The sequence below is a fragment of the Ranitomeya variabilis genome, chromosome 4, assembly GCF_051348905.1.
Source record: "Ranitomeya variabilis isolate aRanVar5 chromosome 4, aRanVar5.hap1, whole genome shotgun sequence".
In the NCBI taxonomy this organism is placed as follows: domain Eukaryota; kingdom Metazoa; phylum Chordata; class Amphibia; order Anura; family Dendrobatidae; genus Ranitomeya; species Ranitomeya variabilis.
The window spans coordinates 13,820,015-13,840,302 of record NC_135235.1 but is presented as its reverse complement, the minus strand read 5'-3'; the positions used below and the strand labels follow the sequence as shown (position 1 = coordinate 13,840,302).

At 45.4% G+C, this 20,288-nt stretch overlaps 1 protein-coding gene across 7 annotated transcripts in view; it reads left to right on the top strand.

Moving 5' to 3' along the window:
• The window catches only part of VTI1A (vesicle transport through interaction with t-SNAREs 1A), a 453,761-nt gene extending 441,130 nt beyond the window's left edge, over positions 1-12,631 (top strand). For 4 of the 7 annotated variants that reach the window (XM_077258025.1, XM_077258023.1, XM_077258026.1 and 1 more), the window contains one exon: positions 8,450-12,631. Coding sequence is in view for 2 of the 7 variants with exons in the window: in XM_077258023.1 (XP_077114138.1) it covers positions 8,450-8,543 (94 nt within the window). In the remaining 5 variants the exon portion in view is untranslated. The remainder of the gene's footprint in view (positions 1-8,449) is intronic. The other 3 variants (XR_013214399.1, XR_013214398.1, XR_013214397.1) reach the window with 3 other exon arrangements.
• The last annotated feature ends 7,657 nt before the right edge of the window (positions 12,632-20,288 follow it).

Below are 20,288 nucleotides of genomic sequence, written 5' to 3'. Positions count from 1 at the left end.
ATGGGTGTATCCCACCCAGGGCCGGGGTCTGTGTGACACTGGTGTATCCCACCCAGGGCCGGGGTCTGTGTGACACTGGTGTATCCCACCCAGGGCCGGGGTCTGTGTGACACTGGTGTATCCCACCCAGGGTCGGGGTCTGTGTGACAATGGTGTATCCCACCCAGGGTCGGGGTCTGTGTGACAATGGTGTATCTATCCCACCCAGGGCCGGGGTCTGTGTGACACTGGTGTATCCCACACAGGGTCGGGGTCTCTGTGACACTGGTGTATCCCACCCAGGCCGGGGTCTGTGTGACACTGGTGTATCCCACCCAGGGCCGGGGTCTGTGTGACTCTGGTGTATCCCACCCAGGGCCGGGGTCTGTGTGACAATGGTGTATCCCACCCAGGGCCGGGGTCTGTGTGACACTGGTGTATCCCACCCAGGGCCGGGGTCTGTGTGACAATGGTGTATCTATCCCACCCAGGGCCGGGGTCTGTGTGACAATGGTGTATCCCACCCAGGGCCGGGGTTTGTGTGACAATGGTGTATCCCACCCAGGGTCGTGGTCTGTGTGACAATGGTGTATCCCACCCAGGGCCGGGGTCTGTGTGACAATGGTGTATCCCACCCAGGGTCGTGGTCTGTGTGACACTGGTGTATCCCACCCAGGGCCGGGGTCTGTGTGACAATGGTGTATCCCACCCAGGGCCAGGGTCTGTGTGACAATGGTGTATCCCACCCAGGGTTGTGGTCGGTGTGACAATGGTGTATCCCACCCAGGGCCGGGGTCTGTGTGACACTGGTGTATCCCACCCAGGGTCGGAGTCTCTGACACTGGTGTATCCCACCCAGGGCCGGGGTCTGTGTGACATGGTGTATCCCACCCAGGGCCGGGGTCTGTGTGACACTGGTGTATCCCACCCAGGGTCGGGGTCTGTGTGAAAATGGTGTATCCCACCCAGGGCCGGGGTTTGTGTGACAATGGTGTATCCCACCCAGGGTCGTGGTCTGTGTGACAATGGTGTATCCCACCCAGGGTCGGGGTCTGTGTGACAATGGTGTATCCCACCCCTCCGCGGTCCACTATTCACACCAGTTCTGCTGCCTGCTGAGAATTTGCGCAGTTGTGTCAGTCCTGCAGCTCCGTGTCATAGGAGCGGCTTTATTTATGGTAACCGTAGGGGAGAATACTAAAGAGCCCTGAATGCCCCCCTGTCAGAGCCAAATCTGTGGATTTCAGCTTCATACACCAACAGGAGCCAGTTCAGCTTCAGGCTGCTCAAGTATTAGTATGGGACAGAGGAGTCTGGAGGAGGAGGAGTCTGGAGGAGGATGACAGAGGAGTCTGGAGGAGGAGGACGACAGAGGAGTCTGGAGGAGGAGGACGACAGAGGAGTCTGGAGGAGGAGGACGACAGAGGAGTCTGGAGGAGGAGGACGACAGAGGAGTCTGGAGGAGGAGGACGACAGAGGAGTCTGGAGGAGGAGGACGACAGAGGAGTCTGGAGGAGGAGGACGACAGAGGAGTCTGGAGGAGGAGGACGACAGAGGAGTCTGGAGGAGGAGGACGACAGAGGAGTCTGGAGGAGGAGGACGACAGAGGAGTCTGGAGGAGGAGGAGGACAGAGGAGTCTGGAGGAGGAGGAGGACAGAGGAGCCTGGAGGAGGAGGACAGAGGAGTCTGGAGGAGGAGGACAGAGGAGTCTGGAGGAGGACCGAGGATTCTGGAGCATCCTGCTAGACTCTTCTGCACTGTATATACTGAGGAGGGGTCAGTCGATGGCCGTCATCTGACCACTATCTCAGGTGTATGGCGCCGTTAGTAATAATCACAGATGGGTCCGGGGGGCACCGGTGCAGAACACGTGGCCTCTATGGAGCTGATACTACCCACTGTACAGTCACAGACATAACGCTGAGACGCTCCAGTGTTCTCCTCTGCGACAGTAACAGACAGGATGTAAATGTTAATATTAATTCTCACAAATCCCTTTTTTGTGACTTATGTGATGTGTTCTCGTCTTTTCATTGTTTCACAAGGCGACACTGAGATAAAGTGAATGTAGGGAAAACCGACTCGGCTGCGGTGTGCAGAATGTACAATATTACCTCAATGACCTCTCGTGTCTGAGCTCCGCCCCTTTATCTGTATGAACTCCGCCCCATTGTCTGCATGAGCTCCGCCCCATTGCATGAGCTCCGCCCCATTGTCTGTCTGAGCTCCGCCCCATTGTCTGTGTGATCTCCACCCCACTGTGTGAGCTCTGCCCCACTGTGAGCTCCACCCCATTGTCTGCATGAGCTCCGCCCAATTGACTGCATAAGCTACACCCCATTGTCTGCATGAGCTCCGCCCCATTGTCTGAGCTCCGCCCCATTGTCTGTGTGATCTCCACCCCACTGTCTGTGAGCTCCGCCCCATTGTCTGTGTGATCTCCACCCCACTGTGTGAGCTCTGCCCCACTGTGAGCTCCGCCCCATTGTCTGCATGAGCTCCGCCCCATTGTCTGTGTGATCTCCACCCCACTGTGTGAGCTCTGCCCCACTGTGAGCTCCGCCCCATTGTCTGCATGAGCTCCGCCCCATTGTCTTTGTTAGCTCTGCCCCATTCTATGATTTGCTTGGCCCCGCCGGTGTCCGCACCTTGGTTGTATCTGTTTTCCCATCATCCCATAAAGCAGTCGGACAGCGGCGCAGGATCCGCGTAAGTGAAGGAATCGGAGGAGTTCTGTCCGGGCTTCCTTCTTCCTGGAGATGCCGCGAGGGTCTAATCCTACACGTCAGAGCCGCTGTGCCGGAGCCGCCCGGATTAGACGCGGCAGAGGTTGGGGATTCGTCCTCTTATTAATATTTCACCGCAGAGTTTCAATTTGCCAGAGATTTTGGGAAATGTCACACAAATTATGTACAAACAAAGCTGCACCGAAACTAAAATCCAGGACGGCGCCTCCTGCAGTTACTGAGGTGTTTGCAGTGATTATTAATATGGCCGGCACTGATGCCAAAGACGGGTTTATAGGAAACGGGGACCTGTAATCCAAATAATAATGCCCCCCTCACCCCCAGATACCTGTGCACTTTTATTACACCCAACAAGGCCATATAGTGCCCAAATATTACCATACATTGCCATATAATACTATGCAGGGCCTAATGAAAACTGCCATGTTCATATTATACTGCCAAAATAAAAACTCTGTACACTGCCCATGTCATACCTCTATGCAGTGCACAAAATAATAGTGACATTCAGTGCTTTAATAAAACCTCTATGTAGTGCCCATATTATATCATACAGTGCACAAAATACTGACATTTAGTGCCTTAATAATGCCTCTGTACAGTGCATGAATAATACGCCTTTATTACCTAGAAAATACCTTTATATAGTGCCAGCATAATATCATACAATTCCTAAATAATCATCACCATGGTGATGTTTTTTAATTTTCTAAGTTCTAAAACCCAACCTAAGGGTATGGGTAATATAATTTTGGACTAAATTGTGTGATAATTCCTATATAATACCTCTCCATGTGCCCATAAAATACCTTTTTACAGTGTGCAAAATAATACCATCATAAAATGCCTGTTATAATACCGCCATCAAATTCCCATATAAATACCTCTATTAATTGTGCAAAATACTACATCTAAGCAGTGCCCATATAATACATTCTGCATCGTAAAAATTATACCTCCTATTAAGTGCTCAAAATAATACTGCAATTCAGCCCCTAAATAATACCTCTTTAAAGTGCTCATATATTACCATAATGCAGTGCTTACAGTGGGGAAAATAAGTATTTGATCCTCTGCAGATTTTGTAAGTTTTCCCTCCTACAAAGAACTGAGATGTAATATTTATCGTAGGTACTTCACCTGTGAGAGACAGAATCTAAAGATAAAATCCAGAGAATCACATTGTAGGATTGTTACATCATTAATTTGCATTTTATTGCATGAAATAAGTATTTGATCACCGACCGACCAGCGAGAATTCTGCTCTCACAGACCTGTTAGTGTTTCTGTAAGAAGCCTCCTACTCTGCACTCATTACCTGGATTAATTGCTCCTGTTTGACCTTGTTACCTGTATATTAGACACCTGTCCACACACTCAATCACACTCCAACCTCTCCACCGTGGCCAAGACCAAAGAGCTGTCTACGGACACCAGGGACATAATTGTAGACCTGCACAAGGCTGGGATGGGCTACAGGACAATAGGCAAGCAGCTTGGTGACAAGACAACAACTGTTGGACCAATTATTAGAGAATGGAAGAAACACAAGATAACTGTCAACCTTCCTCGGTCTGGGGCTCCATACAAGATCTAGCCTCATGAGGTAAGGATGATTCTGAGAAAGGTCAGGAATCAGCCCCAAACTGCACGGGAGGAACTGGTCAATGCCCTGAAGAGAGCTGAGACCACAGTGTCAAACATTACCGTTCGTAACACGCTATGCCATCATGGATTAAAATCCTGCAGGGCAGACAAGGTCCCCCTGCTCACACCAGCACATGTCCAGGCCTGTTTGAAATTCACCAATGACCATTTGGATGATCCAGAAGAGGCATCGGAGAAGGTCATGTAGTCAGATGAGACCAAAATAGAACTTTTTGTTATAAACTTAACTTGCCATGTTTGCAGGAAGAAGGATGACGAGTACAACCCCAAGAACACCATCCCAACCGTGAAGCATGGTGGGGGAAACATCATGCTTTGGGGGTGCTTTTCTGCAAAAAGGACAGGACAACTGCACTTTATTGACAGAGGATGGATGGGGTCATGTATCGCGAGATTTTTGCCAACAGCCTCCTTCCTTCAGTAAGAGCATTGAAGATGGATCGTGGCCAGATCTTCCTGCATGATAGTAACCCAAAACACACAGCCAGGACAACTAAGGAGCGGCTCTGTAAGATGCATTTCAAGGTCCTGGAGTGAACTAGCCAGTCTCCAGACCTGAACCCAATAGAAAATGTTTGGAGGGAGTTGAAACTCAATGTTACCCAGTGACAGCCCAGAAACCTGAAAGATCTGGAGAAGATCTGTATGGAAGAGGGGGCCAATATCCCTGCTGCAGTGTGTGCAAACCTGGCCAGGAACCACAGGAAACATCTGACCTCTGAAAATCCAAACAATGGTTTCTGCACCAAATATTAAGTTCAGTTTTTCTATTGTATCCAATAATTAATTAATGCAATAAAATGCAAATTAATTAAGTAAAAAATCATTCAATGTGATTTTCTGGATTTTATCTTTAGATTCTGTCTCTCACAGGTGAAGTACCTACGATAACAATTACAGACCTCTCCATTCTTTGTAGGTGGAAAACTTGCAAAATCGGCAGAGAATCAAATACTTATTTTGCCCACTGTATATATAGTGCTCATATAATACACCCTGATTAAAATGACGTCATAATACAATACGATCACACAGTCCTTAAAGAGTTATGTCCAGAGGGCATCACTGACACACTCCACAAGGAGGGGAAGCCACAACAGGTCATTGCTAAAGAAGCTGGATGTTCACACAGACGTATCCAAGAATATTAATGGAAAGTGGAGAGGAAGGAAACAGTGTGGTAGAAAAAGGCGCACAAGCAACCGGGACAACCGCAGCCTGGAAAGGATTGTTAAGAAAAGGCCATTCAGTAATGTGGGGAGATTCACAAGGAGCGGACTGCTGCTGGAGTCATTGCTTCACCACACACAGACGTATCCAGGACATGGGCTACAAGTGTCACATTCCTTGTGTCAGCCACTCATGACCAATAGACAACGCCAGAAGCGTCTTACCTGGGCCAAGGAGAAGAAGAACCGGACTGTTGTCGGTGGTCCAAGGTGGTGTGTTCAGATGAAAGTAAATTTAGCATTTCATTTGGACATCAAGGTCCCAGAGTCTGGAGGAAGAGTGGAGAGGCCACAATCCAAGCTGCTGGAGGTCTGGTGTGAAGTCCCCACTATCAGTGATGGTTTGGGGCCCATGTCATCTGCTGGTGTAGGTCCACTGTGTTTTATCAAGACCAAAGTCAGCGCAGCTGTCTACCAGGAAATGTTAGAGCACTTCATGCTTCCCTCTGCCGACAAGATTTATGGAGATGGAAATGTCATTCTCCAGCAGGACATGGCCCCTGTCCACACTGCCAACAGTACCAATACCTGGTGTAAAAACAACAGTATCACTGGGCTTGATTGGCAGCAAACTCACCTGACCTTAACCCCATAGAGAATCTATGGAGTATTGTCAAGAGGAAGATGAGACACCAGACCCAACAATGCAGACGAGCTGAAGGCTGCTATCAAAGCCACCTGGGCTTCCATAACCCCTCAGCAGTGCCACAGGCTGATCGCCTCCATGCCACGCCGCATTGATGCTGTAATTGATGAAAAAGGAGCCCAGACCAAGTATTGAGAGCATTTACTGATCATACATTTAAGTAGGGAACATTTCGGATTTTACAATAATTTTTCAAGCTGGTGTTATAAAGTATTCTAATTTACTGAGATAATGACTTTTGGGTTTTCATTGGCTGTAAGCCATAATCATCAACATTAACAGAAATAAACACGTGAAATAGATCACTCTGTGTGTAATGACTCTAGAATATAGGAGATTAACTTTTTGTGTTGAAGAACTGAAATAAATTCACTTTTTGATGATATTCTAATTTAGTGAGAAGCACTTGTACATCCACCTAATGTTGCACATCACAGCATGTCGGGCGTCACAATGTGTCAGTGCAGCTGCTTTAAGAGAACAGCCTCATCCGTCAGTGCACAGGTTAAGTGATGGGACCCTCAAATGTTATGTTATCTGTCGTCGATCCTCGGTGCATGGCCCGTGTATGGTAATTAGCCCAGTGCTGCGCCAATTTGTCAGCTGTCAACTGCAGAAAGCGAGGAAGAGGATGAGAAGAAGAATCTGAAAGGGATGGTCAGTGATAGATGAGGCGAGAGTGTCCCATTCATCTCCTGCCTGTAGTGAAGGCACAAAGCAGCTGTGCAAGCCGTACCCCCACATGTGAGAGCGCTGCGACCTGTCAGGACAGGAGCGCTGTCACCAGTCCTATGTAAGACGACAGATAACAGTGGTAACTCTGACTACAGATCATGTAGTAGATGTCACCTGCAGTCCTATGTAATAACACAGTGATAACTCTCTGAGTACAGATAATGTAGTAGATGTCACCTGCAGTCCTATGTAATAACACAGAAAACACAGTGATAACTCTGAGTACAGATAATGTAGTAGATGTCACCTGCAGTCCTATGTAAGATGACAGATAACAGTGGTAACTCTGAGTACAGATAATGTAGTAGATGTCACCTGCAGTCCTATGTAACACCACAGATAACACAGTGGTAACTCTCTGACTACAGATATTATGGTGGCTGTTCCCGGCAGTCCTATGTAACACCACAGATAACACAGTGATACCTCTGACTACAGATAATATGATGGCTGTTCCCGGCAGTCCTATGTAACACCACAGACAGCAGTATTCTCATCACCTCGGTACTACCCCTTCCATCATTGTCACTACTCTCCCTATCTGTAGAATGTTCCTGCCCTTTTTCCTTCTTCTCCGTGAGCAGACCCCATAGTTTCCGGTGATATGAATGGCGGCTGTTATTGCGGTCCTCCGGAGGTGGCGGACCCGTTGTGACCCGGTCCTGCTCACACAGGTGGTTGTATGTGACCCCGGTCATTATAGGTACGGTCAGAGGATTGTCGTGATCGGCTGCAGCCGCCCTGCGCTGTGTGAGCTGGACAAGGTGAGACACAGGAGAATGGTCTTGGGCTTCTCCATAACAAAGTGTAACATATCCCCAGGCACCAATTATTGCTTTACCCCTTTTTACCTCGTTATGTTTTGTTTTTTCACTTTACACAGGATCGGAGCCTCTTGTTTTTGTGTTCTCTGTATCAGCGGCTGCACACTGACCGACGAGCCGCGTTGCAGGAGGAGATTTCCTCCCTTTATCTCGTTTTATCCGCCTGCGCACCCCGCTTGTGTCGGTGTCCTCCTCTGATCAGTGGATAGGTTTCGCCGCTGCGCCAGTGGTTCAGCCTGAATTCCGAGTTTACATGGAGCAAACATACTTCCCACTGTCTGTCACACGGAAGTCAATCTCTCGTCAGGTCTCACCCTTGTGATTTGCCTCGAATGCCTTTAATATATATTTTTTTCATGTCAATTATTGCTTGTGCCTCAATGCTCGACACCCGTTCTCCGCCGCAGAACTACACGCCAGGAATCCTTAACATCGCTAAATTAATTGGGCATTGTGGAAGAAGGGACAATTGAGTCGAAGCTTCTTGTAGAAGGAGAGAAGATTGTCAATGTGTCACTTTTCATCTGAGATGTTGCCAGTTGGGTTTTTTGTCTTTTTGTTTGAGAATTTGAGCTTGAAACTAACGAGCTTTCGCTTTTTGTTTCTGTTTTATTCTTCAGAATCATCCAGAATCGGGTCCTACTCGTTGTCCTGGGGATCATCATCGTCTTCACCATCATCTTGGCTGTTTATTTCTCTTTTCGTGGGCACTGATCCTCTTCACCCCCCACCGTACCCCGGGCGGTGGGGTGATCATCACCAGTCGTTCCTGTGTATCGCCCTCCTGCACTGTCTGAGATCTGCGGAACAATGGGGCTTCACAACTGCAGGTCAACTTCCAAAACTGTCTGAAGGGTCCACCAAGGACTTTCCGCCATCTTCATGGGAACTTTCCTGATCCTTTAAACCTTCTTTTAGAAGATAAAGACACAGTAACAATGAAAAGTCGGCTTTTTAGGTGTCAAGTTGTATATTTTTGTGTGATCTTCGGATTGTAGTGTTTTGTCTTGTCTGGTGGATTTCCGTTATTACCAAGCTTCTGGTACTGCTGGAGAAAGTCAAGGACTTGAGAATTTGTCCATACTGAACTAAATACTAGTCTAAATTTTGGTGTTTAGTTGATGTCTGGTCAATGGAATGAAATTTAAGGTTCAGTAATTAAAGGGTTATTCTCGTGTTCATAAATGGGCATTGTCGGCTAGTTTGTGTAGATACAAGCACTGTTATAATTTACTGCTTTTTAGAGTTTTCAGATATTAACACTAGACATCAGAATGTGGTGCACTTACAGGCTCTTTTCTTTTGAGCTTGTAAGCGCTGTTTTGAAGTCGGCCGATAGCCCTGGAGCGACATGTTACCTCCTAATCACAGCCAGTTTCAGTGCAGTGCTTACAAGCTAAACAGCAGGGGTGGTCGGTCACCAAGGTGACGAGTTGTAAAAAAAAAACCTAAGGTTTACTGTCTCAAAAATGGCTGAAAAAGTCAATAAGTAGTAATGAAAAAGTGCAATATCCATCTATGACGATGGGAATAACCCTATAATACTTTTATTATGGGATTGTCAGGGGTTAATTAAAGGAGAAATCCAGTCACTAATGAAAATTCCTCTCTTACCTAGTGTTTGTGGGTGCTCCATGTTGGCTCCTACTATCCATGACATCGAGTAGGTGTCAGGCTCCACCTTGTTCTGATATTTCCATCAGAAAGGCTGTGAGCATCTTGGGTACCGGTCATGGAAGGTGGTGAATGATGGGAGAGTCCTGCACATCCATTCACGGTCAGTGTAGCGCTCACGGAGGCTTCCTTGAAGATCGTTTTGTTCTACTGATTGCTCTTTGTCCTGTCCCAGACTATCAGCTTCTACCAGGATCGGTAGTGAAGATGGCCCCCATGTCAGCCCCGGTGGGTTCCTTGCATTATTGTGACTTGTCCTCTTGGTTGCATCTTCTTCCTGTCATTGTGTGATGCGTCTTACTAAGCAATTAAGTATTTCTATATCTCAATCACAAAAACTTGTACTCCTTGATATTGAGTAGCTGGGTAAGCGCAGTCTAAGAATATGGAGTCCAAGATCTAAATGAAAGCCCAAGGTATATGATTACCGTGATATTATAGCTACTGGCCCACCTATATTATCATGACCGGTGGATGAGCAGCTCCATGGTGGCACAAGGCGGTGGTCTCCACAGCTTGTGACTTCACTTTTGTTCCATGATGCTCCTCATTGGATACCCATCGAGGTCTATGAAGATTCCTCCAATCTCCGGCCTTTTGTAGAACATATGAAAAGAAACATTGGTATTTAAGCAGAAACGCGTCACCTGCAAGATCCCAAATTTTGATCAACATCAGAAAATCTCTGAGGTTGTGGCACGAGATCCAGTATCATATTCCAGCAGACAGTCTTATGAGGTCTTCGGTTGTCTTAGACACTTGAGGCACTTTCTGATTAAACTCGCATACAAAAAAGACTTAAGACCTTCGATTAAGTGTTTGCACCCCTTCTCAACTCTAAAAAAAACTCCTTTAGATGAGGTGATGTTCATTCCCGACCATTGCTCAGTCTGTGGGTCCTTTTACACAGTCAGATAAATTGCCCTCAGCGACCCCCTATCACAGATATAGTAGATGACTCGCAGCTCGTTATCTTTACTTGTATGTCAATCATTGGGAGGAGTATAATATGAATGATCAGTCATCACCCTCATGTCATACATTCTCCACCACTGTTGGAAGCAAATGTTTACACAGGGTGCGATCAGCGCCCCATAGAAAAGACACGGGAACCTGCCCAGCGATTAAATGACTGCTAAGTTGGGCAGCGATCATTCATCCGAACCTCCTCGGGATCAGTCTCCTGTGCATTGCAATCAGCACTCATGATGAGCAGTTTATCCCACTTAACTCTACGGCGCCCCCTAAGTTGGCTATTAGATTAGCGGATTCTTATGACGAGAAGCACAGCCACCCCTTTTGTCATTATGACACACTGAATCTGCCATCTTTTAGGGTCAGATTAGCAGGTTCGTTCTTTTGTACACATTGTGGTCTCAGGCTATGTTCACACAAAGTTTTTTGAGGCATTCAGAAATGAGTTTACTAATCGAAAACCACGTCATGAAATGTTACTTTTTGGCTATGTGCACAGAACATCTGCCTGAAAAAGCGACTCAAAAAGTGCTCCATAAAATGAACAGAATGTACAGTATTGTCAGAACGACTGTGTTCTGTCTTATGTCACTTCTGTCTACCACTTCAAGTTAAAGAGAAATGGGCTAGTCAATCTTCAGAGACTCCGGCAAAGCAAGAACTAAGGCAATGCCAGAGTGAAGGCAATGCAAGAGTGAAGGCAATGCAAGAGCAAAGGCAATGCAAAAACACAAAGACAATGCAAGAGGGAAGGCAACGCAAGAACGAAAGCAATGCAAGAGGGAAGGCAGTGCAAGAGCAAAAGCAATGCAAGAGCGAAGGCAAAGCAAGAGAAAAGTCAACGCAAGAGCGAAGGCAATGCAAGAGCGAAGGCAATGCAAGAGCAAAAGCAATGCAAGAGTGAAGGCAACGCAAGAGCAAAGGCAATGCAAGAGTGAAGGCAATGCAAGAGCGAAGGCAACGCAAGAACAAAGGCAACGCAAGAGTGAAGGCAAAGCAGGAGCGAAGGCAATGCAAGAACGAAGGCAATGCAAGAGCGAAGGCAAAGCAAGAACGAAGGCAACACAAGAACGAAGGCAACGCGAGAGTGAAGGCAAAGCAAGAGCGAAGGCAACCCAAGAGTGAAGGCAACCCAAGAGCGAAGGCAGTGCAAGAGTGAAGGCAGTGCAAGAGTGAAGGCAGCGCAAGAGTGAAGGCAGCGCAAGAGTGAAGGCAAAGTTGCCTTCGGAAAAGGGCATGTTTCTTTAGGAGTTTTTCTTAAGAGGGTTCGGAAGAGTTTATTGTCAGAAGTGGGGTTTTTTTGGAGGGGGGCTTTTGATTGGACACTGCCTCCAAGATTTTTCAGGATCTACTTCAAAATGGGACATGCAGGGTTTTTTTATATTCATTTTCCCACTTGGCATTTTTATAAACCTCTTTAGGGAATAAAAGAATGAAGATTAAAATAGATCCTCCTATGGGCAGTGAAGCCGATTCCCCATAGAAATGACTAGGGAGCACTTCCAGCTATAGGAGGATCTGGCAGAGAATTTGCTCCAAAAACTCAGTGTGAACATCGCCTTACAGTTGCCATGGTGAACCCCACACGGTAAAGAGGTGGTGACCCAGAACTTGCCATTTTACTCCAGCTAAGTGGACCAGATCACAGATGTAGGACCAGTGGAGGAGGAAGCGGTATGCCTGGTCATCATAAAGCTGCCATGTTGGGTCCTTGGCATAAATGAGCAGGACATTGGTCGGTCCCCTCAGTATCATGTTACATGTGGCTCCGCTGTGAGACCACCGAGCTGGAATCAGACTGGAGAATTGTCAGGACCTGAGCCTGCAGCCGTCCCTCCACCAGGGCGGTCGGTGCTGCGGTGGGGCAGTGCCCGCTGACTGTGCGTCACCCAATACTGGAACTTTTCTTTTTGGATTATTCTCTCCGTTCCCATGGTGATGATCCTCATCCTGATGTGACCCGAGCTGTTCATTTTCTGACCTCATTAACACTCTGCATTGCTCCCTGTAATTTATTATAGCCAGGACGGCCCTGAAGTCTGGTAACCGGCCGCCTCTTCTGTTCTGTGCCGATATGTGGAGATTATTTTTCTTTAATATGAATTATGTATAAACAAGTGTAATGCAATAAAATGTATTAATAAAAGACGAGAGCAGTAAAGCATCCGCGCCGTTCTTACCGGTGCTGTAATGTTTGTGTAACAGGTTCAGTCTCCTCCGAGCAGCTTCTCCATATAGAAAACGTCCCGTAATGAGGACGAGATCGGATGAACCAACCTACAATGGCTACATGTTACCTGCTGTGATCAGTAATGTATGTACACAGTGACTGCACCAGCAGAATAGTGAGTGCAGCTCTGGAGTATAATACAGGAGGTAACTCAGGATCAGTAATGTAATGTATGTACACAGTGACTGCCCCAGCAGAATAGTGAGTGCAGCTCTGGGGTATAATACAGGATGTAACTCAGGATCAGTAATGTAATGTATGTACACAGTGACTGCACCAGCAGAATAGTGAGTGCAGCTCTGGGGTATAATACAGGAGGTAACTCAGGATCAGTAATGTAATCTATGTACACAGTGACTGCACCAGCAGAATAGTGAGTGCAGCTCTGGAGTATAATACAGGAGGTAACTCAGGATCAGTAATGTAATGTATGTACACAGTGACTGCACCAGCAGAATAGTGAGTGCAGCTCTGGAGTATAATACAGGATGTAACTCAGGATCAGTAATGTAATGTATGTACACAGTGACTGCACCAGCAGAATAGTGAGTGCAGCTCTGGAGTATAATACAGGAGGTAACTCAGGATCAGTAATGTAATGTATGTACACAGTGACTGCACCAGCAGAATAGTGAGTGCAGCTCTGGAGTATAATACAGGATGCAACTCAGTCAGTCAAATAAAATTATTTATTAAGTTACTATGAAGGTATTTTTGTGACTGATATTTGGTGACTATATGATGTCTTATGTTCACAATACGACCCTAAAGCCCCCTACCTGTAGGATTCACTGCACCATTTGAGCGGTGGCCCTTGTTCCCTATACAGTCATGGCAGAAAATGTTAGCACCTCAGAAAATGAAGTATTTCTCCCAGAAAATTATTGCAATTACACATTTTGTTCTACACTTGTTTATTTACTTTGTGTTTATTGGAAAAAAAGGAGAAATATGACAAATTGGACATAATTTCACACAAAACACCCCTAAAATGGACCTCACAAAATTGTTGACACTCTCAACTTAATATTTGGTTGTACCCTTTGGAATAAATAACTGCAATGAATCGCTTCCTATAGCCATCCACAAGCTTCTTACTCCTCTGAACTGGAAATTTGGATGACTCTTCTTTTGCAAACTGCTCCAGATCTCTCATATGTGAAGGCGCCTTCTCCCAACAGCAGTTTTAAGATCTCTCCGCAGGGGATCAATGGGATTTAGATCAGGACTCCTTGCTGCCACATCAGAACTCTCCAGCACTTTGTTTCCATCCGTTTCTGGGGGCTTCTTACAGAATGTTTGGTATCATTGTCCTGCTGGAAGACCCATTACCTAGGGTGCAAACACAGGGCACTACATTGCCACCCAGAATCCTTTAGTAATCTTCAGATTTCATGATGCCTTGCACACAGTCAGGCCCCCAGTACTAGAGGCATCAAAACAACTTTGAACCTCCACTATGTTTGACTGTAGGTACTGTGTTCTCTTGTTTGTAGGCCTCATTCCATTTTCGGTTAACAGTAGAATGATGTGCTTCACCAAAAAACTCTACCTTTCTCTTATCTGTCCACAAGACAATTTCCCAGAAGGATTTTATTTACTCACTTACATTTTAGCAAACTGCAGTTTAGCTTTTTTAGGTCTGTGTCAGCAGTGGGGTCCTCCTGGGTCTCCTGCCATAACGTTTCATTTCATTCACATATGGAGAGATAGTTCGTACAGACACTGATGGATTCTGAGCCTGCAGGACTGCTTGAATTTCTTTGGACCTTCATTTGGGCTGTTTATCCACCATCCAGACTGTCCTGTGTTGCAACCTTTCATCAATTTTTCTCTGCTGTCCACGTCCAAGGAGATTAGCTACAGTGCCACGGGTTGTAAATTTCTTGTTTATGTAGCGCACCGTGGACAAAGGAACATCAAGATCTCTGGAGATGGACTTGTGACCTTGAGATTGTTGATATTGTTCAACAATTTTGGTTCTCAAATCCTCAGACAGTTCTCTTCTCCTCTTTCTGTTCTCCATGCTTAGTGTCGCACACACCCAATGCAAAGATTGAGGCAACTTCTCCCCTTTTTATCTGGTTTCAGGTGTGATTTTCATATTGCCCACACCTGTTACTTGCCACAGGTGAGTTTGAACAAACATCACATGCTTGAAACAAAGTTGTTTACTCACAGTTTTGGAAACGTCCCAGCAATTTTATCGGTCCCATTTTTGGGGTTTTGTTTGAAATTTTATCCAATTTGCTTTTTTTTATTCAGTCTTTTTGTGTTGTTCCAATATACACAAAGAAGAGAAACCTATGTTTAAAAAAACATATATAATTGTAGAAGTATATGGCACTCCGTGGTTGTAGATGAGGTGCTACGGTAGGGTTCCAACCCTTTATCAAGCAAGTGAGGAGCTCGGCACTCAAATTGTAGTGAATGAAACAAATTATTGTAATGGCAATCCAATACTTGTTAATGTTTAGGTGCTGCCATGTGCACCGCTGTTAGCAATGTGACCTATGTCGCCGTGGAATGAGGTTTTCTGTAAAATTATGTCCAATTTGCCTTTTTTTCCCGTATTTCTTTGTGTTGTTCCAATACACACAAAGGAACTAAGCATGTGTTTAACAAAACATGTAATTGCAATAATTTTTTGGAAGAAATACTTGATTTTCTGAAACAATTTTAAGGGTGCCGACACTTTCAGCCATGACTGTATAAAAATTTGGATTCGCCAACATAGCGGAATTTTCTTAGATATTTCAAATCATTTGCCTCAAATTTCAGTAATGCAAAGCCTTTCACCGCCTGGATTCACGTATAAACTCGAAGGTCTTCTAGGACTGTAATAAAGGCTTTTGGAGCTCCTTAACGAAACCACAGCCTTGATAATGTCCAAGTGACCTCGACCTATCTCACTAGATGCTATCTAAAAGCGCCCTGTATTATTAGACTTTTTAGGGTAGGTAAATCCTAAAAATGAGCCAAACATTATCTCTTTTTCCAGGCTGGGCCAGATGCCTGCCTTGCTGGTGCTTATACTCAGGCAGTGGAAATGGAAGAAGCCCTTTTTTCTACATGTTCACACCGGGTTGTGCAAAAGCTATCCTTGTTTGAGGAGTATGAAAAGCTTTGTACTTTGCTAAACGGAAAAACAATAGCTTTTCACAAGCTGTCCAGAAATTATCCCTTCATTTAGGGAGCAGGAACAGGTGTACTGTTTTGAAAGTGAAGAAGTGATAGCTTCTCAGATAGAAGTAAAAAAATTGTCCCTTTTTTGAGATCCGCGACAGGTTTGCTATTCTCAAAATAGCACAATCCTTGGTTTTAGGATTTTTCTTTTCTTCCAAACCAAAAGTATGAACAAAGGATATTGAAATGCCCACCTTCATTACAGTGGTGATGAATAAATAAAGCCTGCCGTACGGTGGTGAGCTGATGGTTTGTTTTTCTTTTTATGCTGTTATTTAAGTGCTATTACTGCAGTACATCCCAGATCATTGTATGCACTGACTCTGCAGGTCCAGCCCTTTCCTCTATATTGCTGGAATCATTGTTTTACTGTTCACAGACTATTCTTCAGTACGACAGCAGAACACCACCATCAGATGAGCTGTGGCCTCCTATATCTCCTAATATTTCTGCTTTCCCTGCCCTCGTATTTTATCCTTTCTGTTATAGTCCTTGCTGATTGACTACACTAGACCGTGTGATATGTTACCTGCAAAGTAATTATGGGGAAACTCAAATCGCAAATGGTTGTAATTCGTCCGGACCGGAAAATTTCAGGAAATTTGCAGCAGATTGATCTGCTCATCTCTTTGTATAAGTAAAACATAACACTGGAAGTCTTCTCCTGTGCATTTGTGCACCATGAATGAAAAATAGTCCACACATATTTAGGGTCCAAACAGTGACTGGTTGACACAGGAATACTCTGAGCTTTCCGGCTGTCGGCCCAAATACTTTCGCTCACTCAGGTCAATGATGCTTGGGCTGCTAACCCCCAAAACGATATGTTCTGCAGTCATCCATACTGGTGGACGGGGATTAGATGGATGTTCCGTCACTAGGATCCATCGTTATTTCTGCCACACGTGGACCTTTATGAAGTTTCATGTCTTCAGATTTGTCCGTGCAGTTTCGAAGAGGCAGATGATGGCTCCAATATACTTCTTGACCCGTGCCATGAGGCAGATGATGGCTCCAATACACTTCTTGGCCGGTGCCATGAGCCATTGTCGGCTTGTCTTTTCTAATTCCTATTGTGCATGTCACAAAGGGAAAGAACAGCAAAAAAACTATTTGGACACCAAGAACCAAACAACCTAGTCCATCTTAAAGGGAATGTGTCATCAGAAAATTATCTATTGTTTAATCCCTTTCCGACATGTGGTGTAATCGCATGCAGTTGTTGGACTCCCCGTTTGGTGCGGGCTCCGGCGCTGAGCCCCCACCTTTCCGGTGACTTGACAGCTGATCTATACAGCTGACATGTGCCCGCAACAGCCGTGGGTGGAATAGCTATCCACCCGCGGCTGTTAACTAGTTAAAGGCCAATGTCAATCTCTGACAGCGGGATTTATCTTGTGCTTAGAGGAACCGCGTCACTAATCCCACCCATCGGTGACCCCGTCACATGATCGCAGCTCACCGATAGGTCGGCACGACAACGAGAGGTTTGCAGCAGATCTCTATGGTTGTTATGGTGGTCGGTGCTTATAGCAAGTGAGTATTTCTACTACAAGCAGGCGATCACCCAGCTCCAGATCATCAAAAATGGAGACACTACAGGTCTCGGAAAATTGTGCCATTTTTTTTTTATTTTTTTTTACAAATTTTGGAATTTTTTTTTCACCACTTAAATAAATAAAAACCTAGACATGTTCGGTGTTTGTGAACTTGTAGTGACCTGGAGAATCGGTAGGTCAGTTTTAGCATTTAGCTAATATGGTTTTAAAAAAAAATGGAATTCCACTTTTTTTTTTGCATTTTCACAGCCCTTGGAATTTTTTTTTCCGTTTTCCAGTACACGATATGTTAGAACCAATGGTGTCGTTCAAAAGTACAACTCGTCTCGCAAAAAGCAAGCCCTCACTTGGCCATTTTGAGGGAAAAATAAAAAAGTTATGGCTCTTGGAAGAAGGGGAGCGAAAACGCAAAAAAACAAAAATGACCCTGGAGTTAAGAGCTAAATTTTTTTATGTTAATTTTTTTTTTGCAACTAACCTTAATGCCTCATACTTCTTGGTCTTTACAGTAGACTTTTCAGCAGCCTCATTTTCATGACAGCCCAGATCACTATGACTTATTGCACCGCTATATACTGCTGATGACACAGGATCCACCATCCTCAATAGCTGATATCACAGCTCACATCCTCCTCCTGTACAATGACTGATAACACCTCTATATACAGCTGATAATACAGGATCCACCATTCACAATAGGTGATATCACAGCTCACAACCTCCTCCTCCTGCACAATGACTGATAACACCTCTATATACAGTAGATAATACAGGATCCACCATTCTCAATAGCTGATATCACAGCTCACCTCCTCCTCCTCCTGTACAATGATTGAAAACACCTCTATATACAGTAGATAATACGGGATCCACCATTCACAATAGATGATATCACAGCTCACCTCCTCCTGTACAATCACTGATTACACCTCTATATACAGTAGATAACACAGGATCCAACATTCACAATAGGTGATGTCACAGCTCTCCTCCTCCTGTACAATGACTGATAACACCTCTATATACAGTATATAACACAGGATCCACCATTCACAATAGGCGATGTCACAGCTCACCTCCTCCTCCTGTACAATGACTGATAACACCTCTATATACAGTAGATAACACAGGATCCACCCTTCTCAATAGGTGATATCACAGCTCACCTCCTCCTCCTCCTGTATAATGACTGATAACACCTCTATATACAGTAGATAACACAGGATCCACCCTTCTCAATAGCTGATATCACAGCTCACCTCCTCCTCCTGTACAATGACAATTATCTACACTCAGGGATTGTTGTTGAGGTCTTGGAAACTGTTGTTGAAAATTTTGGTGGAAATTCTTGTTGTTTTTACTGTTCCCGTTTCTGCCTAGTCTTGGTCCTCCCTGCTGTCCTCTTCTCCCGGCTTCCACATTCCTCGGGTTTCTGCCCTTAACCCTCCCTCCCTCTTCTCTTCCTGCCGCCGTTCACGTCCCTCCTTAGTTCCAGGGCGGCTGATCGCTTCCATCCGGCCTCTTTAGCCACCAGGCAGCGCAGACTGGTGCGGGGATCCTGGCTCCGGTCGGATTCCTTGTGTGATGATGAAATAATCTCGAATACGGTTACTAATCTAGAATCAAACGGGGCTTAATTGCAGCCAGTAAATTTTTAACACGCTGATAAATGGAGGATTGATTGAGGGGACGTCAGAGCACAAAGCGGCGAGTCTGACGTCCGTTCTCATCTCCGGGACGGGAAACCATTTGCTATTCTGTTTAAGGCGCGTCAGGATTGTCTTCTTCTAGAACCAGCTTGGTGGGGGGGCTCCCTTTGCCGCCGCTTCAGAGCGTAGGGCATCAAAGGCTTAAATTAATGGCGAACAAAATAGTGCGGCTCCGACTATCCCATACGGGGCGCGTCCGTCGAGGGTTATCATTAAGTAAAGAAATAAAGAGATAGCCCGGCTGGAAAAGGGGGTGGGGGCCAGGAAAAAAAAAAAATTGGTATTAGCCACGGGAGAGGAGAACGGCCATCCCTCATCACAGAGCGACCTGAATGATTGGGAATCTCATCATTACCAAACAGCATCATGAAATTGTATCCCAGGTTCATAAAATAAGACGGGGAGGGGGTGCGCTGCCGCCGCCGCCGCCACCACCGCCGCGCCGTGTGTCTGTCTCTGTCTTTCGTGTTCTTTTTTTTTTTTTTTCTGCGGTTCTTTTCTTTAAACCTGTCAGATCATTTCAGTATTTCCAATCCGAGGAAAACAGCCTGCCTGCTGCTTTATTTGAAGTTGTAATAGTGTCAAGAAGTCAGGACTGACTGACAGGCTTCAGTCCCAGAGGGGCTCATTAAATCAGAAAAAAAACTTGACAAGGAAGTAATTGCGCATCACTGGTAACTTGGCGCCTGTTTAGACGCTTTTATTTCCTTTCATTATTAGTCCGCACCATTATGTTCATTAACAAATTGCATTAAACAACCGTTAAGGACTAATGATTTGTTTATCGCGGGTTTTTTTTTTTCTCCCGTACCCTTCTAGCATTATTTAAACATTAGCTGCGTCATGTGCTACCCCGGCAGCCGCCGAATAACTTCCATTCTGGGCTGTGCGAGCAGTGATGGAATATGAAATAGATTATTCATTACCCGGCTCTTTGCCACTGATTTGGTTTCATGTTGCGTCTTCTGCAGAGAAAGATGAAAACTTGTCAAAAAATAGATTATATCTTATTCTAAGGGGCAACAATAGCGGGTGGTACCGAGACGCTTTAATATTTCATTAAGGCTGATGTTAACCCCCTTTAAATGGCTGAGCCAGATCCGGGAGATAACGCTGGAAAATAATT